This window comes from Poecilia formosa, unplaced genomic scaffold (genome assembly GCF_000485575.1).
Source record: "Poecilia formosa unplaced genomic scaffold, Poecilia_formosa-5.1.2 Scaffold79, whole genome shotgun sequence".
NCBI classification, from domain to species: domain Eukaryota; kingdom Metazoa; phylum Chordata; class Actinopteri; order Cyprinodontiformes; family Poeciliidae; genus Poecilia; species Poecilia formosa.
This window is the reverse complement of record NW_006800018.1, coordinates 594,982-619,254: the sequence shown is the minus strand read 5'-3', so window position 1 is coordinate 619,254 and position 24,273 is coordinate 594,982. Positions and strand designations below refer to the sequence as shown.

At 42.6% G+C, this 24,273-nt stretch overlaps 1 protein-coding gene across 5 annotated transcripts in view; it reads right to left on the bottom strand.

The window, feature by feature from the left end:
* The window catches only part of mark4a (MAP/microtubule affinity-regulating kinase 4a), a 29,186-nt gene extending 4,913 nt beyond the window's left edge, over positions 1–24,273 (bottom strand). The window contains exons 1-17 of one of the 5 annotated variants that reach the window (XM_016673579.1): positions 23,433–24,273; positions 19,280–19,477; positions 17,489–17,542; positions 10,170–10,218; positions 9,989–10,054; positions 9,408–9,478; positions 8,620–8,676; positions 7,907–8,143; positions 6,673–6,792; positions 6,489–6,588; positions 6,281–6,390; positions 4,743–4,929; positions 4,267–4,478; positions 3,392–3,495; positions 2,065–2,349; positions 642–724; positions 22–66 (exon numbers count right to left, since the gene is read on the bottom strand). In XM_016673579.1, coding sequence (XP_016529065.1) covers positions 22–66; positions 642–724; positions 2,065–2,349; positions 3,392–3,495; positions 4,267–4,478; positions 4,743–4,929; positions 6,281–6,390; positions 6,489–6,588; positions 6,673–6,792; positions 7,907–8,143; positions 8,620–8,676; positions 9,408–9,478; positions 9,989–10,054; positions 10,170–10,218; positions 17,489–17,542; positions 19,280–19,477; positions 23,433–23,486 — 2,032 coding nt within the window. In that variant the 5' untranslated portion in view covers positions 23,487–24,273. Of the gene's footprint in view, positions 1–21; positions 67–641; positions 725–2,064; positions 2,350–3,391; positions 3,496–4,266; positions 4,494–4,742; positions 4,930–6,280; positions 6,391–6,488; positions 6,589–6,672; positions 6,793–7,906; positions 8,144–8,619; positions 8,677–9,407; positions 9,479–9,988; positions 10,055–10,169; positions 10,219–17,488; positions 17,543–19,279; positions 19,478–23,432 lie in introns of all 5 variants that reach the window. The other 4 variants (XM_016673578.1, XM_007556450.2, XM_016673577.1 and 1 more) reach the window with 4 other exon arrangements.

The following is a 24,273-nucleotide window of genomic DNA, read 5'->3' as shown; positions in this document are numbered from 1 at the left end:
CTCAAAGCAGACTGAGCTCACCTTGTGACCGCAAATCTCCTGATTCCCTCAGATTCATTTGCGACCCTGAAGGGCAGACAGACAGAGTTAAGAACTAAATCCACCAGAGAACAATAAGCCTTTTAAATAATCCTCGGTTGTCAGATGAGATGGCATTCAGCAGTGGATACTGTACAGTGAAACCAAATGAGCTTCAAAACAAGCGAGTGATGTAAAGACCAGCTATCCTTGTCCTACAGAAACATGTATCTTCACCGTGGAAGTCACACTTCATACAGCATGCAGATACAAACTCAGCGATTTATGCTACCTCTGTGCAACGTACACATATTGATCATTTTGTTCCACAAAATGAAATCATAACACAACAACACTACGGCTGATGCATGAGATGATATTCTAGAACCAGTTGGACCACGAAAGTAAAAATAATCAATGTCTGTACTCATGCTAAAAGAAAAAAAAAATCAAACGGGGACCTAGAGACAGAAAGAAGAAAATATTCACAAGCCATGCACACAACAAGCAGCACGTGAAGTCAGGCGCCGGCGGAAAGAACTGCGTAAACTCCAGTGAGAGGAGCTAAACGGACGGGGGCAGCACAGGCAGACAAGAAAGAAGCGAGAGACATGGGAACTTACTAACTGTTTTTGATCCTTGTGGAAGAGTACAACCCGAGACTGATTTGTTTGAGCCCTGGCGCTTGGATGGGTCAAGGTTGACCCTGATGCCATAACGGGGTGGGAGGGAGGAAGCAGAAGAAGATAAAGATGGAGAAAAAAAAAGAGGGTTAAGAGCAGGCGGATGGGGGGAGGGGCATAGAAGAGAGTGTATCTGAGTCACAGGCGAGCAAGTGGCGAAAAAGAGCGCAGCACAGGAGCTGATTGGCAGGGGCAAAGCTGAGGTTTGATAAGATTAGACATGTGTGATTATGACGACCAGGAGGGAGAGGGGAGCGCTGGATAATCCACGGCCACAGGAGGGCTTGCCAAAAGGCCAAAATGGATCAAATGTTTGGATAAACATGAAGCCATACTCAGACTGCGCTCAAGCTGAAAGGAAAGGTTTCAGGAAGTCAATGCTGTAAGATAATATCCAACATTTTTATTCCCCCGGTCCAGATTTTAATCTACCTGCAACAGCAAAGTGTAGTGCTGTATAAAGTAGAAAAATCCCTCGAATGCCACAAATGTTCATGTCTTTTACTGGAATTTTATTCGGGTGTTTTCCCACCTGATTCCATTGGACCGGGAACCAAAACTGCAACGTTTGTTACATTTGTAAGCCGGTGTGGTTCGCTTTCACACTGCACTGTCAAACAAACCAAACCCGTTTGAAAGAGCTGCTACCCCCCTTCGCCTGTGGTGGCGCTGTACCAAGAACTACTGAACGCAAAAACCTCTGAAGAAGACACGGAGCACAGCTTCTATCTTCACAAAATGTAAACAAAAATAAAGTGCCGTCAAATGTTAGCAGTTGTAGGATTTCTCTTTTGTTCTTGACAAAACACCACAAGCCATTTCTCCTGCTAGCGCCAAACTCGTGCATTTGTTTTGGTGGTACTTACCCAGAATGCCCTGCTCTTTAGTTCGCCTGCTGCTATTTACAGGCTTAAGTGAAAAATGTAAAGCTCTTCGAGGAACAGTATCCTTACTAGCAACAGTACAGATACTGTTGCTAGTATCTGTACTAGCGTCAGTACAGATACTATACTGACAACAGTACAGTATCTGTACAACAGTACAGATACTGTTGCTAGTAAGGACACTGTTGCTAAAACGTATTCGGCTGCCTCTCTCTCATGTAAGAGAAACGCAGCCGCAGAACCGAGCTGGTGAGGAGGTGTGAAGAGAACCCATTGTTAGACAAGCTCCGCTGGTCGATTTGCTTTTCTGTCAAACTGCAGAAACTGTTTCATGAAGAAGCTCAAAGTCAGCTAGTAAGGATGTAAAAGAAGACGATGGCTTTGGCTCCATCTCACCTCATATCGCAAACTCTTCCCATTAGTATTCAGAGGAGCAGAAGTTTCCCCTCTGAGCTACGTGTTACGCAGTACATATTCACCTGCGAGTGAGTTTGGAGGTCAGCTTGGTGAAGAGGTTGGAGGTCGCTCTGGTGCGTGCATGGGGCAGCGGGCTGGCATCGTGGTGGGACAGGGTGGGCGATGTGGGCGGGGCGGAGTAGACCGGTGGACCGCGGTCCCTCAGCTGACCCCCGTGGAAGGTGCTGCGGATTGTGGATCCTCGTGTCAGGCGGCATCTGTCCGATGAGGAAGAGGAGGAAGCTGCGCCGGCTCCGGCCATGCTGAGCGTGGAGGGGGACGCTGTGGGCATGCGGTGGCCCAGAGAGCTGAAGGGAAGAAGAAGAAGAAGAAACTGTGTCACATCACCCAGGGATTGGTGTGGCAGAGTCCATCTTATTTTCATATTTCTCTATTCCACACTGGATATTGAGGTTTGGTCCACACGCAGCCAAACAGCTGGGAAAACAAACACATTTTTATGCATTTTGGCCATTCATCCACACAAAAACAAGCATCACTAAAAACGATTATTTATAAAAACCCTGTATTTATATTTGTAAGTAGAAGGGGAAACAGAGATTTAGGATCCCGTGCATCATAGACTCGGACAAATAACACGCCACTCTATCCACACGCTTCTCTTGATATGATTCCTAAACAAGATTGTGTTGTGCTCAATTAAAGTTATATTCCAATAAGCTATTTAAAAGTAGTTCAACTTACTTATTTTCCAACACAAATGGACCTCCTGGCGCCATGTTTAATTGCTGACAGGAAGTCCTGGTTGTTTTGAAGAAATCTGACTGGCTGACAGAGGCTTTAGCTTAACGCTACACTGCCCCCTATGGGTTTGGCATGTGATAAAAGAAGCTCAACGGGTGTATTTGAGCGGGTTCAAGTGGATAAAAACTCATCTGAAACCGACCCCATGTGTACAGTGCTATTTGTTAAAAGATGAGGCAGAGGTATTCGTTTTTAAAAAGACTCTGCTGTGTGTGTGTACAAGGCCTGTATCATAATGCTAACTAAGGTTAAACACAGTGCAGTAAGATAAACATCTGTATTTTGGAAACACTGGTATGACTGCATCCTTAAAGCTTACGGTATTTACGTATTTTCATGGGCTCTTAATCTTTCTTTTTATTATTATTGATTATTCTTTTATGTAAACTGGACTCGGAGTCTGTAATAAAATCTGTCTAACAGATAGGTTTTGTTGCAGTTGTGGTTGACATTTCATTCATTCATTTAATCAGGAAATGTGACAAAAACAGATGTTAAGCGTATCCGTTATAGTCAACATATATTTCTAACTTTCCAGGGTTTTTTTGTTACAGTTTGAGCAGATGGCGCCGGCTCCGGCCTTACCTGTTTTCTTTGCCGTTCTGCAGAAGGGAGTGCCTGTCAGCACCTGAGCGGTCTGTGCACACGTATGTATTCCGGCGTGTCATGGTGCTTCCCGGGATGTTATTCTACGCAGAGATGAACAGTTCGAGAGGCTGACGTTAGGATTCCTCAGATGCTAAAAGCTGTACAGCTACTACAAAATCCCAAAGCTACGGCCATGATCCAATCTTCAGCTGTTGGGAAGAGAACCGGTTTGCACAAGAGACAACAACAATGACCTGCAGCCATGACCCCCTCTGTGGCTCCTCCCACAAAGTAACCACGTACAACTTCTGTGCACACATACCACATAAAAAAACACATAAAGACACAAAGACTCCAGCACCCACATCTGCAACATCCATAGTTTACATGACCTGTGAGATTCAGGCTTTTTCCACCCATCCTTTACTGTCTCTGATTGGCTTAGACCATGATATGTCTGCTGTTGCACCAATACTCTTTACATGAATGACCGGTCTCATTGGCTGCCTTTCTGTTAAAAGTGTGCACAAAACTTTGTCAATATTCTGCTAATGTTGAAAAAGCGCAATTTTGCAATTGCAGTGTTTTCATGAAATAAAATACTGGAAAGCTATGAGTTAGGAACATGGTCCGTCCAGTGTATCACACACACGCACGCGCACACACACACACACACACACACACACACACACACACACACACACACACACACACANCACACACACACACACACACACACACACACACACACACACACACACACACACACAGATACACCGATTTCCAGATTGGTGCAGAAAGTGGAGGACAGCATGTCTAACCAACCAAAGCAGTGTCTGCCCTCTCCTTGCGTTGACGATCGGCTCACTGACCGTGGTGGCAGTCATGTCTTTGCGGCGGTCTGGGATTTCAGACTTATTGGGGTTGTTGGCACTGCTGACCATTGGGCTGGAGGGAGGAAGGCTGTGGCTCCCCATTACGCTGCAGCTGGCTTTACGCGAAGGCATCCGGCCCTCCCGCAGCTCCCTGTCCCCGGTGCTGGTCGGGCTCCGCTTGGGGTGCATGACGGGCATGGAAGGCCCGCCTTTGTTGTGGAGGACAGCAGAGCAGAGACACACAGAGACTCGCATAAGGAATATTCTGTGGGCACGGTGATGATCCCGAATAATGTGAATGTTTTGCAAGTGTGCTCGTGGTTTGCTGAAGATTGAATTAGCAACACAGACCCTGTTAGAAATTATTACCCCCCCTACACCAATGGCTGCTGCTGTTGAAAGCGACTGGTTAGAATATGAAATCGTGGCAAGTTTAAGCCTCAGGATGAAACTACAGCAGAGAAGAGACTCACAGAAGTCGCTGTGTCGCCGTTGTCGGTGGTAGGTGGAGGCACTGCGCTGCGACTTGCTGTGGGAGGAAGAGGTGGAGGAGGAAGAGGAGCCAGTGGCCGATGAGTGCTTGTTCGTCCCGTTGGTGATGGGGCTGGGTCGGACCCTGGCCAGAGACAGTGTACTAGCACTGCGAGCATCACTGCTTTCCTGTGGCGCCCAGTAGACAAACATCCAGACAGAAGGAACAACAGTTAGTTCGTTAGTCTGTTTAGGATCCACAACTAGCTGCACCACTGTTCTTACATCGGTCCACACATCATTAATACGTCACTAACGCAGTTTTTAGACTATAAATAAAAACAGGACAAAAAGAAGACAAGTAGCTTCCCTCGTGGTGCATTACATACGTCACGGCCAACTGTTATCGATAGGTTGAAATCAGATCCGATCATTTAAAACTTCAACGTTCCTAAAACGAGCAGTCGTTCCTCAGAACCCGACGGTCCAATGCCTCTGGACGAAGCAAAGCGCAGAATAAGGGGCTTTTGTTTTTACCAGAAGCCATAGCAGGAAACAGAAAGGCAGGTGGATGGAAATGGACTACAGTCAAGTTGGGAATTCAAACCTCTGGATGTTGCTGAATACACTTAGATTTAAAACTGTTTGCAGCTGGTGAGAAAACGTTGAGCCAAAGTCGGCTCCAGAAAGCACCCACAGCGATTCTACAGCAAAATATGATAAAAATAGTTTAAAAACATCCCTCCCATTCTCATTCTGTTGCGGCTTTAATGCAATAATAGAATCTTTTTGTAGACCTTCATTTAGTGCAGTGACTCCCCTCTTTCACATACACACAACAGGGTGCCGCTTCTGCTGCAGATGAATAATTAATGCGTTCACAGAAGGAATTCTCCACTTAATTATACAGTGTAGTTAAAATAAAATCAATGCTTGATTTAACAACCCGGCAAGCTGAGCTGCACTTTCTTTTTTTCTTCTAATGTGTTTTGATTACAGGTACAATAAAAACAAACTAAAATGTTAATAGTAAAGAAAACAAATTACGAACAGTCATGTTTTTAAAACAGATATCAGCAAAATAAAGAAATTCATAAACAGTGCTGGTTTTTTAGAAAATATTTGGTATTTGGTCAGATTAGAAATTTAAGATGGCCTACGAAACCAGTTTTCAGAATGGCCAGTCTCTGACCCAAAAGGCCCTTTCTGAAGCAATTTCATGAAAAATAAAAATCCTCAAAAAAAAATTTGACTGGCGACTGACTGCTGGAAAACCAAACTAAATAAAGTCAATCTTTTTTCAGATTAGTGAATGCAAAAAGGTGCATGCTGCCAGATTGTGCTGCCAACAACACTCTTTGGTGTGGAAGTTGTTCTCACAGGAAGAAGTTTCACTGTTAGCTTGTTTTAGCAACACTGATGGATATAAAACGAAGTGAGAGGAAGCAGAGTGAAGAAGCTACATTTTGTAGCAAGTCCTTCCGGGTAAGTTTTGCAGTGTGATCAGTAAAAAGAGGCAGGAAGCAAACAGCCGACTCACGTCGCCTTTCCGACCCAGCAGCAGGTAGGTGGCGGTGACCTCGTTGTACTTCTGGTTCAGGAGAGCGTCTTTGATTTCTTCAGGGGTGAAGCCCATCTCGACCATCACCTCTGAGCCACACACACACACAAGTAAGCAAAGCCAACAGATCAGACAGGAGATCACCGTGACGACAATCAGGCGGTGGAGACAAACCGAGCCGGCTGACCTATGCGAGTCGGGTCGCTGTAGTCCTCCACGGGCTCTATGTGGGGCTTCAGGTCGTCCCCCTCGTACCCTGTGTTTATCCATTTGTCCTTCATGACTTGCTGCGTGGACAGAGGCATCGACACACTTCAGTCTGGAGAGCATTTCTACCGCCGCTGCCCTTGCATGCGAGTCGCTCCTCTTACCTCGAGCGTGCAGCGCTTGGCGGGGTTCAGCACCAGAAATCGGCGAAGGATGCCCTCGCAGTCGGTTGACATGTAAAAGGGCACGCGATACTTTCCCCTCAACACGCGCTCTCTCAGCTCCTACAGGCCACAGGCGTCACATGTTTAACACTTAACTTTTGGCCTTGTTATGGAATATTTCTGACTTAAGAGATTTATGGCAATGACTACCGATAACTGCAGAACTCTTCAGAAAAACCCCAAGATGCTGCGTTCGGTTGTCATGTTACTATAGCAACTGGTTTACAGAACAAACAAGCGATGGAAATATTGACTAAAAATAAATCTTTGCTGATTTTGTTAATTGAGTGAACCATTTGTAGTTAAGATACGTACATTTCCTCCACCAGTTGAGTTGGTAGTCAGGAATGGAATACATTCTGGCTCAATTAAAGCTGATCCTATTGAAAATATGCTTTTTATGTGCATGTAGAATGGAAGTTTTATAAATTTCTATATTTTAGTGAGTCTCTACTCAGAACAGTATTAACCCACTGAGGTGTGAGCAGACTGGGTATTTTAAATTTGAACTAAAGACGATCACTGGGTAACACATCTAAGAAAAATGGAAAGAGTGCTCCGCTCGAAGCTGGAGATTTGGGCTTAGAAATTTTCCACAGTTTTGTGCCTCTGAAAAGCACAGATTGTCCAGAGGGAGGGAGTATTCAAACCCTTCCATCCCAGCCAAGACAAGAGTGATTCCTGCCAGTCACTCCTGATAGTTCCCAGTTTGGACTGGGAACGTTCTCTACATTAGAACATATTCAGCAAATGTGTTTCCATCTCCCCTTTAGTGCATTATTTTTTTTTTTGTTGTTGTGGAAAATTCTAAAGCCACTTAAGCTAGTGAACAAAATTATTTTGAGACATTTCCATCAACCATTTCTAATACGATATTTCAAAATGCGCATGAGAAAAAAAATAAAACAGATAAAAACATGACTGGTGAGATTCCTGTCAGGTCTCCTCATAGATTTTGTATTTTGTGGATGCGTTTCCTATTAAATGTTTCTGCATTTATTGAAAACATTTATCCATCCTGTTTGTATCCACCTCCAACAGATTTTTTATCACAGCTCGACTTCTTTTTTTATATTTTTTCCTTGATTGAAGAACGTGTGCATTCTTACAGCGTTTGACAACCACGAAAGTAAACACTGCTCATACTTCCGATCCCCCTGGGGGGAAAACGTACCTTTAGATTCTGGCCGTCGAACGGCAGAGAGCCGCTGACCAGTGTGTAAAGGATGACTCCCAGGCTCCAGACGTCCACCTCAGGCCCGTCGTACTTCTTTCCCTGGAAGAGCTCAGGTGCGGCATAGGGCGGGGAGCCACAGAACGTGTCCAGCTTGTTCCCCAGCGTGAACTCGTTGCTGAAGCCGAAATCAGCGATCTTGATGTTGGCGTCGGCGTCCAGCAGAAGGTTCTCCGCCTGAGGTAATTCGGAGCGAGTGGAACAGTTGGACAGGAGCAGAAAAGGGACACGTTATGCACACAGCAGCAACACACACAGGGAGAAAAGATGGATCAGTGTCGAGAACTAGTGGGTCAGGGGCACGAAGAGGGGAATGGGAAACAAGAGGACAGAAGAATAAATGAGTAGAGATGAAGAAAATAAAAGGAGAGAGAGAGGAAACACACACTGGACAGATTGGTGGGTTGGAGGGGGGGAGGACTGCATCCCGGACATGACTCATGCTACATGTATGTCAAAGCGTGTTTAGGCTCTGGCTCCGACCTCTTTACTCAGCACTGCAATTAGGATGCTAAAGCACTGCTTTTAGAGACACAGATCGAGATCACTCCCACATGCTTGACTTCCAAATTCTGAGAGGAAACGAAATCGTTCGACTCTTGGAGTTCTTCTCCAGGACTATTATTAATTCCAATTCATTTGCTCTTCCTCACCTTCAAATCTCTGTGGACGATGTTCTTGGTGTGGCAGTAGTGGACGGCAGAGACAATCTGTGGGGAGAGAAAACAAAAACAAAAAAACAGATGGAGCTGAAATACAGAGCAGTAAGAGTTGAAGGCAGCTGTGCTGTAAGGGCCGAGGTTATTGAAGTCAATTAAAACAAACAAAATAATGGAAAATGAAATTGAGAAAACATTTTTGTTAACTAGAATAAGTAAAAGCAGTAATCAATGGGGGAAAGCTGTAACTATACGGAACTAAAACTAATTGAAACATACTGAAATTAAAGACGTAATATTGTTTGTTTTCGTGTTGATGAATCTATTCATTAGCCTTTTGAACTGATATGGAATCAATTTTTTTTAAATCACAGCACTCCATACTTATCTACTAGTCTGCAAAATGACAATGGCAAAAGTTGGGATAAAACACCAGAGACAGTTGGTTGTACAACAATACTTTTTTGAAAATAGTTTCTTCAGTTGATTATTCATTATCCAAACGATATATATACATAATCACAATACAATAGTTTGACCTTTTTGAATTCTGCACCTAAAAATGATGCATGAAAAAACTAAAACTATAACTAATAAAAAAACAAAACTAAACAATATTTAGCTCTTAATAACTCTTGAAACGTAGCAAACGTACTCTAAAGACGAATCAAAATGAACTGAATTAAACAAACAAAAAGTCACAATAAAATAAAACAAAATTTAAAAAAACAAAAAAAAAAAAACACAACCATTACAACCCGGATAAAGACGACCTTTCCTACCTGTCGGAATTTGGCTCTGGCTTCGACCTCCTTCATCCTCCCATGTGACACGAGGTAGTCAAACACTTCACCTGAGAGGTAGAGCATCCGGGTTAGCAGACACAGCCGGAAGGAGTCCAGTCATTTAACGGCGTGATTAAATATGGCGGATAAACAGAATGGAATTCATTAACTTTAATTTCTTGATTAATATTTAATAAACAGCAGCTTCCACCAGCTTTATTGTCCTCAAGGAGGCACGCTGCAACACATGGAAAACATAAAGACCTAAAAGATCCTTTAACTAAATAGATTTTAGTTCAGATCAATAGAGTTCTAACATCTGACCACCTAATACGAAAAAAAAGCACAAAACACCATCTTGAAACTATAAGATTTTATGTATTATGGTTTTTGGGGCACATCTAGCTTTTCACAAAACCTTTAAAAAAAAACTCATTTAGCTTAATCTTTTTTTTAAAAATAAACAAGAACCTGGGAGAATCTGTGGTTTGATAAGATTTAAATGACGTTAGGACTGGGTGAAGACCAGATATCACATGTCAGAACCGTAGAAATACCACCCAGGCCAAACTACCCACCTCCACTGGCATACTCCATAACAAGGTAAAGGGTCTTCTCCGTCTCTATCACCTCAAACAGCTTCACTATAGAGCAAAAAAATACAATTTAACACAATGTTAACAATGCTATCTGGTCACACACATACAAAGCAGCTGCACATATTAAACCAATAAGATGGATGGGAGGAAGTTGTCTTACCTATGTTAGGGTGATTTAAGCCTTTCATTATTCGTACCTCCCGAAAAAGCTGAAAGACAAAACGAGGAATAAACGATTATGATGATGAATGAGGTAAGGATGTGAAGCTGAATGGCTCCAAAGGCTCAACATACATCTATTAGTACAGTTTATAATCCACCAGACGCAAAGGTGCTTCACTTCAAAACTCTGGGACCTAATTTGTCTAGAGCGGCATTTGGTGTTTAAGATAATTATACAGCAATAACCTAAACAATTCTAATTGATATACATAAAATTCCAGTTCACAACGAAAGTCATCTCAAGGCACTTCACATGGAAGTTAGATCCAAGGAGAGCAATTCTCAAAGTGAAGTCGACTTTGACGAGAGTGAATGCCGCCCCGCGCATAAAACACACATGTTCATAAAAAAAGACGAGTAAAAACCAGCTTCAGTTTATAACATTCATGTCACCTCTTACTCACACATGTGTCTTTAAGACAAACTACATAGGACCCCTTACTAGTTTTGATAACGACAGCAGCTTTGAGAAATCGGGTAGTGATCAGTACATTGTGACTCTCACCTTCATTGGCCATGTCAAAGATCTTTTTTTTTTTTTTTACAATTTTGTATAAAACGGTAGAGCTGCAGATGGACATCATGTTCGATTCCACAGGTGACCAGCCTGAACTCTTCTACATTACAATGGAACGCGACTACCATGTGATGGTGTCTGAACGTTTACGAAACTGTTTGTGATTTACTTATTAGATTGTAAACCAATCCCACGTTTGAGAAAGAGAGGGACAAAAGTTTTTACCGCTATATTGATGGGTTAATTCATGTAAATAAATGAGAGGTTTTGCATTTTGCCGGCACTAATTTCTCCCTCTGCAGAGATCTTCTATAAAACAGTCAAAGACTATAAGGCAGCAAATGTGGAAATGGCAATTTGATCTGGGAAGAGCCTTTGAGTTAACATTGCACAAAGCACTATCGGGTTGTGCTGAAAACAACACCAGGTGTAGAAGCTGTTACTGAGTGAAGAGTCAAAATTAGCTATTTTCAGTACCATTAGCTGCCTTTCCATTACAAATAAGTGCAAAACTTTGTTGATATTCCACTATCAACAGAACAAAACAAAAACAAATTGCAAATACAGTGATTCCATTAAATAAGAACTAAGTGCATGCAATATTTAAATAATATGTCAAGACATCTCATCCATGTACAACTTCCTGTTGTCTTTTTCGTCGTTTCCAGAAGGAGTAACATCCGGTCGTTATTTACATGACTTATGTGATGCGAAAAAATTTGTGTTTTTTTTTTTTGTAGTTTTGTGAAATACACTAATTTCAATGCAGAAGAAGAACCACCTCATCCTAGCGTAAAAACCTTCCATTACGCAAATTTATTTTTGTAATTCCAATTTGCTCAAATAGGGAAACGCAGCTAGTGAGATGTTAAAAAGTAGTTATGGGGCTGCAAAAAAATAAAAGTGAGAGAAAGCACGGCTTTCAGCAGATGACAATGAAACTAAATTAAGTGTAGTAAAACTGATCTTTTTGCTTCATGGAACATGTTGGGTTTGGAAATGTTGGCGGCACAGACACCGCTGTTTTAGCCATGCTAACAGGGCTAATGCAAATACCAAATTATATAAACAGTTAAAACTGCGAGCTCCACAGTCATTTTGTCTGCGTTTCAACAAACTAGTCGGTCTTTAATCTCTTTTTAACCAGACAGGAAGTGGATGAAACAAGACGAATCCCACCAACGGTTCCGTTGCGCAGACATGTGAGCAGTCGAAGTCTCAGGATGACCAGCTCACACAGACAACTCGACACCTAAAATAACCGCATCACATTTAGGATTTGCGAAGTCCTCCTCGTCGTTTAAACACGGCAACAACAACATGATGCCCACGCACAAATGTGCAAGTGAATGTGCAGCCAAGAACCCGCCCGGTTTCTACTCCGTGTTGGAGGTCTGCCGTGAGGCGACGGGCGGCGCGGGGGGATTAAAACCGAGGCAGCTCCCCCTGATTTTATGTAAATAGCTGCATGTTTGCTGGACCAAAGAGCACGGCTGAAAACAGACAGCTCTAATCCGCGATAACAAGGAGGGAAAAGGGAGGAAAATGATGCCTGATAAGCTATTCTACTCCCCGTCATTTCTCTGTGTTTCCCCCCACCCTCCTCCATTCAGTTCTTCTAGCAGCCTTCGCTAGCCTGATGTCACTGTTGCCATAGCAACCCAGGTATTAAGCTCTTCCCCAGCTGCGCTGGAGAGGAATCTTGGGATACGTAGTACTTGAAACCCTCATCCTGACCCATGCCGTCGGCTCCCCCTGCTCAGAAGCGGCGGGCGGACGGGATCGGATCCGTCAAAAGGAATCACAGCTTTAACAGCTCCTCCAGCGAGAAGTCTGACCCTCGTTGCTGCTGATTAAATAGCAGCCCCGTAATGGCAGCGGATGTGCAAAGCTCTGTGGCGACGAGGCCCCTCCTGCAAATCCTGGCTAGAGTTCAAATCAAACAGATGGTGACAAACTGCATTAAAAAGGGAGTCGTTGCGCCGATGTGTTTTGACTTAAAAACACGAAATAATAGTAATAAAAAGAAATGGTTTGATTTGATTTCAGAGTTTTAATAGAACAACGCGGAAATCTCACGAGATTTAAAAGCTGCCTTATGGACGATAAGATGACATTTTCTCCATTTGCAATTTCACTTCTTTCTTCATTGTTCTACGTATGAGACAGCCATCCTTCTTTCTTTCTCCTCTCTACATATATTAGCACCCAGATTATGTTAATGTGGGCTCATTCATGTCTTAGGCCCACAGAATATTCCCCAGCCTAAATACATGTTAAAGAAGTCCATTATTATTATTATTATTATTATTATTATTATTAATATGGTCTGTAGAAACACAGGTGAAAAACTAACCCAATGACAGTGTAGCAATAAACTCAACAGGAAATGAGTTAATGTGAATATTAATCTGTTAATATTCAACATGAAATTCTGACAGATTCCAGCTGAAGAAGACTGACTATGAAATTTGGTTAAAAGAAGTTTAAAGCTGTGTACATGTTTTTCTCCCATCATAAAACAGATTTCTCTTTTTGTTTGTTTCTGTCAAATTGGAATTATCAGAGCCACCGTACATGAAGATGAAGCTCTGCTTTATTAGTTGGAGAATTGTAAAAATATTACATGGATTTGGTCAAGCCTAAAAGCTAAAGATTAGATTTGTTTTGCCTTTGACTTTTTTTATTTATTTATTTATTTGATCAAAACTAATCTTTTCCTCCTCATAGCCTCTGTGATACCAGTGACCTTGTGCAGTTAGAGTATTATCCAGGGTTTAGCGCATGCAGTAAATACAAGAGCTTTTTGTTGTTTTGTAATCCAGACTCTTTACTCTTCACATGCATCATTTTACGTTAGAACATAAAGTGGGTATTTTCAATCCATCTTCTGCGCACTTCCTATAAATTAGATTTTACTTCTTTAAAACACAAAATTGTTTCAAAGTTGACATTTTAAACCAATTTAAGCATTCACTTTACGTTACAAATACGAGATTAGAAAACATGTAATGTTCCGGTACAGAAATGACTTGTGACACAAAAAATAACCAGTGTTAGTTTCTTTTTACTTTGGCTTCAAAGCAAGCACTAACAACAGATGGCAAGTCGCTGAAAACGATACATTTTCTTCCATCTTAACACTGTTTCTGTGAAAAAGTTGCATCGACTACATCTGATGCTTTTGCAATAAAACATCCAAGTTGTGTTTCTTTAAATCTTTCACAGCCCTCTTAAACATTTGCTGTAACCATCAATAAATAAATTACTGCCACAAAAAAGCGCAAATTGATTGCTGTTCAACCAGTTATTTGCAATATTATTATTGAATATAGTGATATTGCCATCATGTTAAAATTGTGATGTGTTGTGCAGTGTTTAGATATTAAAATGGTCGAATGAGGACGTCTCTTAGTAGAGACTGTGGGTCAAATACATTCCACTCTCTGGCTGTGCTTTTTACCATTTTGATTTATACCACCAGTTTCCTACATATATTTAATTTCTCCCAGATTTTTGAGTTATTCAGCAAAATCTCTCAGGATACAAGACTTTGCTGCTCCAGCATGTTTGACACCGACATGCTATTTTAGACTCGAGTAGCTTCACTGATAGGCTAACTGCTTTTAGCCCAACTTGAACACAACAGCAGTATTTTCCAGCGTCCAATCAGCTCGGTTTTTGAAGCATAGATTAATCCCAGTGGACCAAGAGAAGCGGCTTCGTTGTTTGCTGATGTCGCTTGTGCGCGTTAGAGTTATGGGCATAGCAGAAACGCACAAATACAAACGTTCCGCTTGGACACTTTTGTATGTAAAAAAAAAAGAAAAAGGCTGTGATTAATTACATGCAATTAATTAAACAAAATGTATGCGACAACGTCCCAGACTTAGTTTTCATTTTTCCACTAAAGATGCAATTCTTGAAAATCTCTCGATCACTAAAACTACGCCCTGCTTTGCTTTTGTTAACATCTATTCAGCATTGGCCTGAATGCCAAAAATCCACAGAACTCCTTCTTACTTTTCAAGAACAATAAACAGAAACTTTAAGCTGCTTCCAACATTTTGAAATGCTAAAGGTGAAAAACGATTAATTATAAACTCAAACTTTAAAGTCTCAAAAACCTGCAATTTTAAGAGGGTCTGTAAGCAGCCATGAACATGTTTAAAAGTGGAAATCTTTTAGTTCACAAGATTCTTCTTCACAGAAAGGAGGTGAAAAAGACAGAAATCCTCGGAGCCCCTTATGGCTAAATGTTGGTGACGGCCATACAAGAACACAATCAGCTCTGCAGGATGTCTGCATTCTTAGTCGCTTACATATCCCCTTCAACTTTCACCCAATTGTGTTACATGCAGCTGCGTGAGGTGATGCTGAGATATCTGGGATATAGGAAGTAAATATCTTAGGATTCTTACACATCTTCAAGTGAAAGTACAACACTTTTAAGGCAGGAAGGACACGACACAGATAGACAGTATTAAAGAAAAGAGGAAGAAGAAAAGAAAGATGGGCAAAGTAAAGAAATGAAGGAATAGTATGAGAATATGAGGAAAGACACAAATAAGGAGAAAGTACAGAAGAAAAAAAAACAACACTTAGAAGGAAGGGCACAACTTTTAGTAAACAGAATGGGGAATAAAGTCTGGAACTACACAGATTTTTTTTCATGCTCTCATTTTGTTTCATCGCAGCCCCTTCCAGACTTAAGGAACCCCGTCTACTGGTCTCCGTGTGCCTGGACGTCCAGCACAGGTTCTCCTGCTCGACATCTCCGTGAGTCAGGCTGCAACGGTGGAGCTTGAGTCACCCCATTCCTGTCGCGACACTTCTCCCCTTTCCACGAAAACGGTGACAGATCCCGACACGAACACCTCTACAACACGTCCTTTGCCGTTACCTGCAAACGCGCGTGTCTGAGGAAGACGTGGTAGGAAGACATGCACACAAACAGAGGGGAGCGTGAGCCGGGTGACCGCGGCCTCCGGGATGAGTCAGCCCCACCCCCCCTCTCTCAGGACAGCGATTAGCCAAGAGAGAGACGAGAGATGATATGTGGAGCAGAGGTCTCCTCTTGCTCCCGTCCAAGCCCTAGCACCTGCCACACAGCATCACATCCCATGATCCCCCTCTGCATCAGCATCAGCTGCTCTCCCTTCCTGCTGCTTTCTGCAGGGGGAGATGGTGGAGGAGGAGCCTGAACCTCTCACAGCCCTCTCCGGTCACGGGTTGCGTTTCCGTTGACCAGTGTAATTGTGCAATTTGACATTTTGAAAATAAATTTGCTACGTGGACACATAACAATTTTGAAAAACAAAAAACAAAAAAAAAACCAACTGATTTTTTGATTAAAAACATTTAGGAGCAACGATAGTTTATTTCACAAAGCTTAAATGGCACAAAAAAAATTCACATCGGTGATCAATAACAGGATGTTACCACACAAAGACGACAGAAAGCAGTCGGAGCATCTTGCCGTGGCGTCTTTCTTAATGACAACACGTGAACAAATGTATCCACATGTGATTTTGACTGAGTTTCTCATTTAATGAAAGCACGACAGTTGTAAAATTGTGGAATAGTAGCTCCGTTACGAATGCGTTCCAAATTTTGTTGCTTTTCCACTAAAGTCAAAAAGAGAATTTTGCAATCGCGACATTTCCACTAAATGTGGAATGCAATTGAAATCGCATGCGAATAAGTTTGTTCATGAAGTGAGTAACTAAAAAAACAAGCCATCGGGGACCAAAGTCCAAGCTGGAGTCTGGGTGAATCCGATGAAAAATCTTTTCTTTAATTAAAAGTTAAAAACAAAAAAATAAAATAAAACAAACTAACAAGAAAAAAAAAAACATGGGAATGCAGAGAGCCAGAGCTGAACAAAAACAGAAATCCACGGAAAACTACACAAGGGTGTTGGTGGAGAAGAAACAGGAAAATAACGGGAGGAACCAGCCAAGAGTGAGAGGAGGTGAGGTGTGTAAGTACTGGGAGAACGAATGCTGAAACAAAGGACCTAGACTGATTAGCTGACGGGTTGCAGGTGTGATGGAAGAGAGAGACACACAGGGTGCGAGGGAGAGGAAATGAATCTAACATTAAAGAGTAACTAGACATAAGAAACATAATTAAACTAACAAATAAGAAATAATTAACTATAATAAAGTGGAATCTCTAAGAAAGGACTGAACTAAATTAAAACACAAACGAGACTGGTCTAATCAAAAAGGGAACTGAGGAACTCAGAGTTATAATGAAATTAGAATCAATATATCAAATCCCAAAAAACAACTCTGAAGTCTCTTTCCATTTCCTTTTGTTTTCTTCGTCTTTTGTGCCAGAAGCAACATCCGGTTGTTGATTGTGTGACTCATGTGATGGCAAGAAAAAGCATTTCCATCGCAGTTTTGCTGAACACACTAATTTCGATGCAGCTGAAAAACCACCTCCTGTTTGCGCAAAAACTTTTTACAAAAAAAGTGTTTTTTTATTTTTTTAAATTGCTGTGTTTCCATTAAGAGATCTATTTTTGTAATTCCAATTTGCACGATTTTAAGGCCAATGGAAATGCAGCTATTGACTAAAGTTTTGCGCACATTTGTAATGGAAACTTAGAGGATAAAACACCGCGGAAGCACAACATCAGACAGGGCAGCCTGCGTTTTCTTTCCTTGCTCCTGAAAACACGGCACACATCGCTACAGGAGCAACTCAGAAATACAGAGAAGAAAACTGACCTTTTGCAGGCTGGTTGGGTTCAGCTGGGTTTTGTCAATGATTTTTATTGCGACCTGTAAGAGACGAGGAAGAAGACGTTTTGATGAGGAAACGCAAGCAAATTCTTGTACAACAGTAAACATAAAGCCAATATATTTTTTCGCGCATGTCAATTTGTTTCTGTGTATCTCCACTTAATCTGAGCATGTTTATATCTCAATAGAAAATAAAAATTTAAAAAATCATGTCTCCATATTATTTTTACAGTGAAAATTCAATCGCCTTCTACCCTCCAAACAACTCATTCATGCTCTTCCTCTAATGCTCCCGCTTAGCATACAACATACTAACTGAGAAACGAAAAAGTGGGAATTTAAGCTCTTGGGGTTTACAGCTTCTCTGGAGCGTCAAGTGGAGTGACTTCTGGTTAAATTTGCAGGAACATTCACTCCTAAGAAGATTGGCAACTGTCTTGAGTGTTTTCCACTTCGGGACAAATCTCTCCCACTGCAAAGCGATGGACTCTAATTTGACCTGAAAACACCATTTAAACCAAGAAAATCTAGCCCCCAAAGAAAAGATTCGCTAACTCATGCGAACCCAAAGCCTGGTCTGGTGGATCACTAGTTCCTGAACATACAGGCTGACCCGGGATCGACTGAAACAGTTCAAGGCAGCTCCTTTAACGGTCATGGAGAAAAAGCAGATGTCTTTTGAAAGACAGAACTGAAAATACAAGACTGGAAAAATAAGCCGTCTTTAAAGAAATTACTCTTCAAAAACATATGTAAACAGTCTACAAAACATTGATAATGTTGAATATAGAGGGATCCAAGTTAAAACTAAATATATTTTTCTTCGGTCTGTTACATTAAAGCTTTTATTATTTGTGCATTTTAACATTTGGGTCATTGTATTTATTTTATTACTTAGATTTTCTTTTCTTTTTTTTTTTTACATTAATTTTGCATTAAAGGGGGAGTATTATGTGTTTTCCCGGCACATAGCACCATTTTATAGCACAATATAGTAACTATGTTAACTTCCATGGTTATGAAAATGCAGTATGTATGAAACATGACTTAATGGAAATTTGACTTCATAATTTAACACCTTGAAAATGTCTCTTTAAAAACTCCTGCTCTTTCTGAAACTCTGCCTTCAGGAAGTCATCACAACATTAATCTTCTATTAACCCTTTAACAACAATTTCACTAGCATTGCACTGAGAAGTAGCTTGCATAAGAAGCTCAAAAGAAGTGCAGTTCCAACAGGTGCCTGCTAATTGCTGCTGGCTAGTCTGAAGGAGCCGAGTGGGGGAGAGGACTGCTGTGTGAGACAGAAACGTGGAAACTGTAGCTCTAAGGAAAAGCTGCGTTTCAAAGGCAGAGCTGGGTCCACCCAGGTGTTTTGCACAGCTGAATGGTTGCCAGGGGAGATTAAAGGATTTCTCAAACATGCATAAAAGAATCAAAGCAACACTCCAGATGATGAGGGAATAACATTATAACATTATAACATTATGTAAAGTTGTTGATATTATATAATACTCTTTAAGATGACATGTAGCAAAGCAAAAACAGTGTATCAGTTATATTTGAATGTGTTTATTCCATACTGACCAGAATGGTTGTAATTAATCAACACTGAGTTCTCTGAAATTATTGCCCACAGGAAAACAGGAAGAGCCCCAGCAGCACTGTGAAGTTACCGCCTTCTCTCGCCCAGGAAACATTTCCATCAACAACATATTCAGCCCACTCATCCTCTTCCTGCCGCCACCCGGGGGTCTCTGCTGCCCCATGGCTCACCTCCCTGCATGTCAGGACGTGGCGCGCCAGCTTGACTTTGGCAAAGTTTCCCTTGCCGATGGTCTTGAGCAGACGATAGTTGCCGATGTGCGGCTGCTCGTCTGAGCAGGAGGCGATGGAGTTCCTGCACCGGGCGCCCAGAGAGCGGCTGGACTGGCTCGTGGCCTTGTCTGCGCGGCTGGCACCGAGCGGCACATGCTGCAAGAAAAGAGGGGAGCGTCAGGGAGTGGAGAGAAGGTCGGCACCAGCATGACACGCTGCAGCACCAGCATGACACGCTGCAGCACCAGCATGACACGCTGCAGCTGCAGAAATAAAGGCTTTCAAACATCCATCCTTGTGTAATTATTCCATATGTTGTGTTTAATCGGGCGACAAAGTTCCTAAAATAAACAGGCTTTTCAATATTATTCTAAATTTAATTAGAGGGAGCACAGAAATTAAGTAGTAGGGCTCAAATATTTTAAAGTTTTGTTTATTGACATTTTGAGAATAAAGTCATAATTATACAAGAGTAAAAGTCATAATATTAGTAGAATAAAGTCTCAATATTAAAGTCGTACAATTTTTAGAAATAAGTAGTTTTAATGAGAGGAAAGCTTTGATATTCTTATCCAGATCTGACATGACCAGCTCATCTAGTCCTTGGTTCTTTCATCAAGTCCTGCTGCTAATCGTAATCCGATGATGATGTGTTAAAAATGTAGTAGAAAGTAAGCATTTCCTCAACTGTAAAACCGAAAGTACCCTCTGCTTACATTTGCTAGCTAAGGCTAACCATGCTAACCCTGCTAACCACGGTAATCGTTATTCTAAGAATACTCTGTGTTCTTAAATGTTTTTGTTTTAAGATGTTCAGTTGAGATTGGTATTCAAAGGTTTACAGAAAAATGAAAACATTGCAATAGCTATACGTGTTCTGTACTTGGCTAAATACAGACCCCTTCTTGAAATTAGAGGACAGTCACTTATCAAAGCATATGTGCGTACACACGCCATTTGTGCACACAGACAAGCTAACAGCTGAGGGCCCACTGGGCTGGCTGGCAGAATTACAGGGTTCAAGAAAAGAAGACAAGACTGTTTTCCAGACAGCTGCACTGATTTACAGATGTTTGAACACTCTGAAAAGAAAAAAAAAAACATAAGAGCATCTGAAATTGTTGTTTTTGCTAAGCAGATGCCTGTATAGCGCTATAAGGGAGAGCTAAATATTGGTGGGTACATTCCTCCAGATGTTCGAAAACAAGTGAAGCTGAACTGAGCTTCATGTGACTACATGCCCCTTGTTTCTGGGTAAACAGCTGCTGTCCAGCACATGAGCATGTTGTGTCTTTTTTTGGGCTCTGAATGGTCTTACTTCTGGGCTCCTGCTACTTGTTCACACCGTTTCTGTGGAGCGAGGCGCGGCTGTTTTCTGGGGTTTGCAGAAACGATTCTTCTGTTTCTTGATTGTTGACTAAAATAATAGTTGTGCAACACTGATGATAAAAAGATTGAGTCACGTTGTTTTTAATACAGAGATGCATGTGGGACGGCTGGGAGTTAAATGGATATCGGAGGTGTGAAATAGTTATCACTAGCTCTGCATTGGTAAAAGCTAATCTGTTGGTTGCAAGTTGCAACACAGAAAACATGTAAGATTCACTTGTTGTACTGCTCTGTGGCTAGGCTAACTATTACCATTAGGCTAGCTACTACCATTAGCACAAGCTAACAATGATTTTCTCCACAGTTTCCCCCTTTTACTATTCTTACTGGCTTGTGCCGCAAAATAACCAACAGTTTATAACTATAGCTTACACTAAGTCTATTCAGGTGGCAGCCATATTGGATTCTGAAACTCTTCTGTGGCTAGGCTAACTATTACCATTAGCACAAGCTAATAATAAGTTTTTCCACAATTTCATCCTTTTACCACATTTACTGATGTGTGTCATTGATTTAATGACGCAATCAGAAGAACCAAAAGCTTATAACCGTAGTTTAAGTCCATTTGCACGGCAGCCATATTTGTTCTGGTGTCAGGGTAGATAATACGCAGCTGCAGATTCGCCACCTCTCTGAGGTCTCTCCGTTCAAAATCCATCCTGGTTCATGGAGGATTTACTTTCCAGTTAACACTTGTGCAAAAGCAAACCTGTGCAAGTTTCTTTCGAATTATGAGAACACTGGCAGTCGAATGCTTCTTCTTAAGGTTAGTAACAAGCCTCAGGTGTTCTAAATGCATCTCCACCCGCAGAGATGGCTGCCATTATTTTTTTTGTTGGCCCATTACAAATAAAACCCACCAAGAGACCGCTGACCTTCCAAATTTGAATCCTAACATCAGAGGTTGTTTCGGTTTGTCTCTTTGGACATGGAACCATGACATTCTGACTTTCAAGTGGGAAAGAAATAAAAAGTGAAATGATTTCTCTCCGAGATATCAGAAGAGCAGACCTGGCAAATGTTCTTTCAAAAAGAGCAAGCGTAATTTTTTTTTCTTCTTCTGCTCTGACTGATTGCTATTATAGACGTTTCGCTACCTTTTCAACAATATGACTGAAACAATCATAAAGCTGAGTTCACCACTGCTTCAGTTAAACTACCCACAATGCTGTGCTGCATCATTAACACATGACCAACCAAATACCACTTGCCCAACCTCCTTCCATCTCCCTCCATAATGGCAAAAAGATGGGGGAAAAAAAGTACCGGTTGTTAGTATCATCCCAGTTTTGGTTATCAGACCAATGCCGATAAGTTAAAAAATGACTAATGTCAGCCGATACCAATGTCAATGCCGATATATCGTTTGTTCTTCTAATTTCCACTGGAAGAAACGGCAACAAAGTAAACAACCATCTAACACAAACGGGTTAGGACCAGCTGATGAACTCACTCCTGTATGAGAATCTACCATGGGTAAAACACTGATTACTAATAACTGCCTCACAGAACCTCACTTCAGTAAACACATCTGAATTATTTGAAAATGGGCAACGTCAGCAGACATAAACCCTCATACCTGGAACCAAAAGGGGCAAGAAGATAATATCATGCCTGGAGCAGGTGCAAAGTGGCCAACAGGAGGAAAGAGTGGCTTATGGAAGCTTAGAGGTCTGTAGCCGAACAGGCCAACAGTGCAATCCCAGAGGCTGCAGTTACACAACAATAACAAGCCCACAGCCCCGTGCCCCACCTTCAGACATGGTGCTTCTATTCCTGCTCCCACCTCCCTACCTCCAGCACAGCTTGAGAAGCTGGCGGGGGGAAGGGGGGGGTGCAAAGTGGTGTGGTGTGGGGGGTGGAGTGTGGGGCACACATGGAGAGCAGCAGAGTTCCTGTCAGGCTTTTCACCTGAGCCATCATGGCACCAGTGATATCTGCTCAATTCACTCATCTGTCACAAAGACCTAATTATACAGAAGATCTGCACTCAGAGACAGATCAATGCTCAATAGATAGATAGATAGATAGATAGATAGATAGATAGATGTGTTGTGTCTTTCCCGCAGGCCTCTCCTCTGTTCCCCTGTAGAATGTATGGCCTGTCTGACACCCACTGGCTGTAGGGCTGGGCGCTTTGTAGGCTGCGCAGCGACGGACTGCACATCATTTTACGCAGTAATCCCCTCCACTTCGTACCAACAAGCCCCTCTATGCGTTTATATCTGGGCCTCCTGCACTCGTCCCACCCATCCGATTTTGAGAGAACACACACACACACAGAGAGGAGAGGAGAGGAAAGGGGTATAATGTGACATCACTATCTCTCCACAGAGGTACATATACAGAGATGTGACGGCTGGTTTTCATGCTTTCTGCGCATATTTGCTAAGCGATATCGACTCAGGTTGCCACCAACTCGTCTCCCTGCACACACACACACGCACACACTCAAGGTTAGCACTTTCCCAAAGAGCAGCACGGTGGCCTCACATCCTGGGCCCCTTGATCTGTACAGAACGAGAAGAAACAGCACCATGCATGCTCCCCTCCTCCTCTTCCTCTTCATCCCACCCTCCCCCCATGCACATGGAAAAAAAAAAGGGAAAAAAAAGCCCAGAATGCCAAAGGCCACACATAGCAGATCTGTGCTCGGAGATGCACCACCTATCCTATCCTATCCCTCTGCATGCACACAAGCACAAACAGCGGCTGCACTTACATGTTCTCCGGTGCTCCTGTCGTTTCCAGACTGTAATGCAGATCGAGACGACATGTTTTCCTTCTCTTTCGCTCTCCCCCCCACCCCCTCTTAATTTTCCTCTCCCCACCCCCCCAGCTCTCGAGCGACGTTTGCCGTGTATTTGCGCGGACGGTGTTTACAGGATCCACAGACAGAATGGCATCCGCGGATGCGAGGCCCCACCGTCCCGAGTCAATCTGCCTGCTCTCCGAGCGACCGAGCCGAGCTCCGGAGGAGACCTCTGCCTGTCATGGCAGCGATGGATATGTGGAGGAGAGGGAGAGAGAGGTGGTGGTGGTGGAGGAGGGGTGTCCTCAAACAAGCTGCATTTTCCACCATGCACCTTGCAAAGATAGATGTCTTTAAAAGAAAAAAGAAAGAAAGAAAAAACGACCGGGTCGATCAGCGACGCAGCTCAGTGCAGAAGCCCTTGCATGCAAGGGAGGAGAAGAAGAAGAAGAAGAAGTGGTGCTAAAATGCGGCGATGTTTGGCCGGAGCCCAGCGTCTCTGTGGCGACTCTCCACCCCCTGCCTCATTTCGCCACACAAAACAAACACGGCTCCGACTGGACCGCTGTCATCCCGTCGCTGTCATAACAGGAACGCTTCGCCCGGTCCCCGCGACGCCAGCGCGACCGCTGCAGAGACGGAAACACGGAGGCTTACGGTGCAGCGGGGGAGAGAGGGCCCAAATGTTCCCAATTTGCTATTCCAGCTCGATCAGATGCGCACAGATCAGTCGAGGCAGCGGCAATAAGCGACACACAAAGGCTTCCGGTCCGTGGTTTGGAAGTAAAAGACCAACCCACGGAACAGGAAT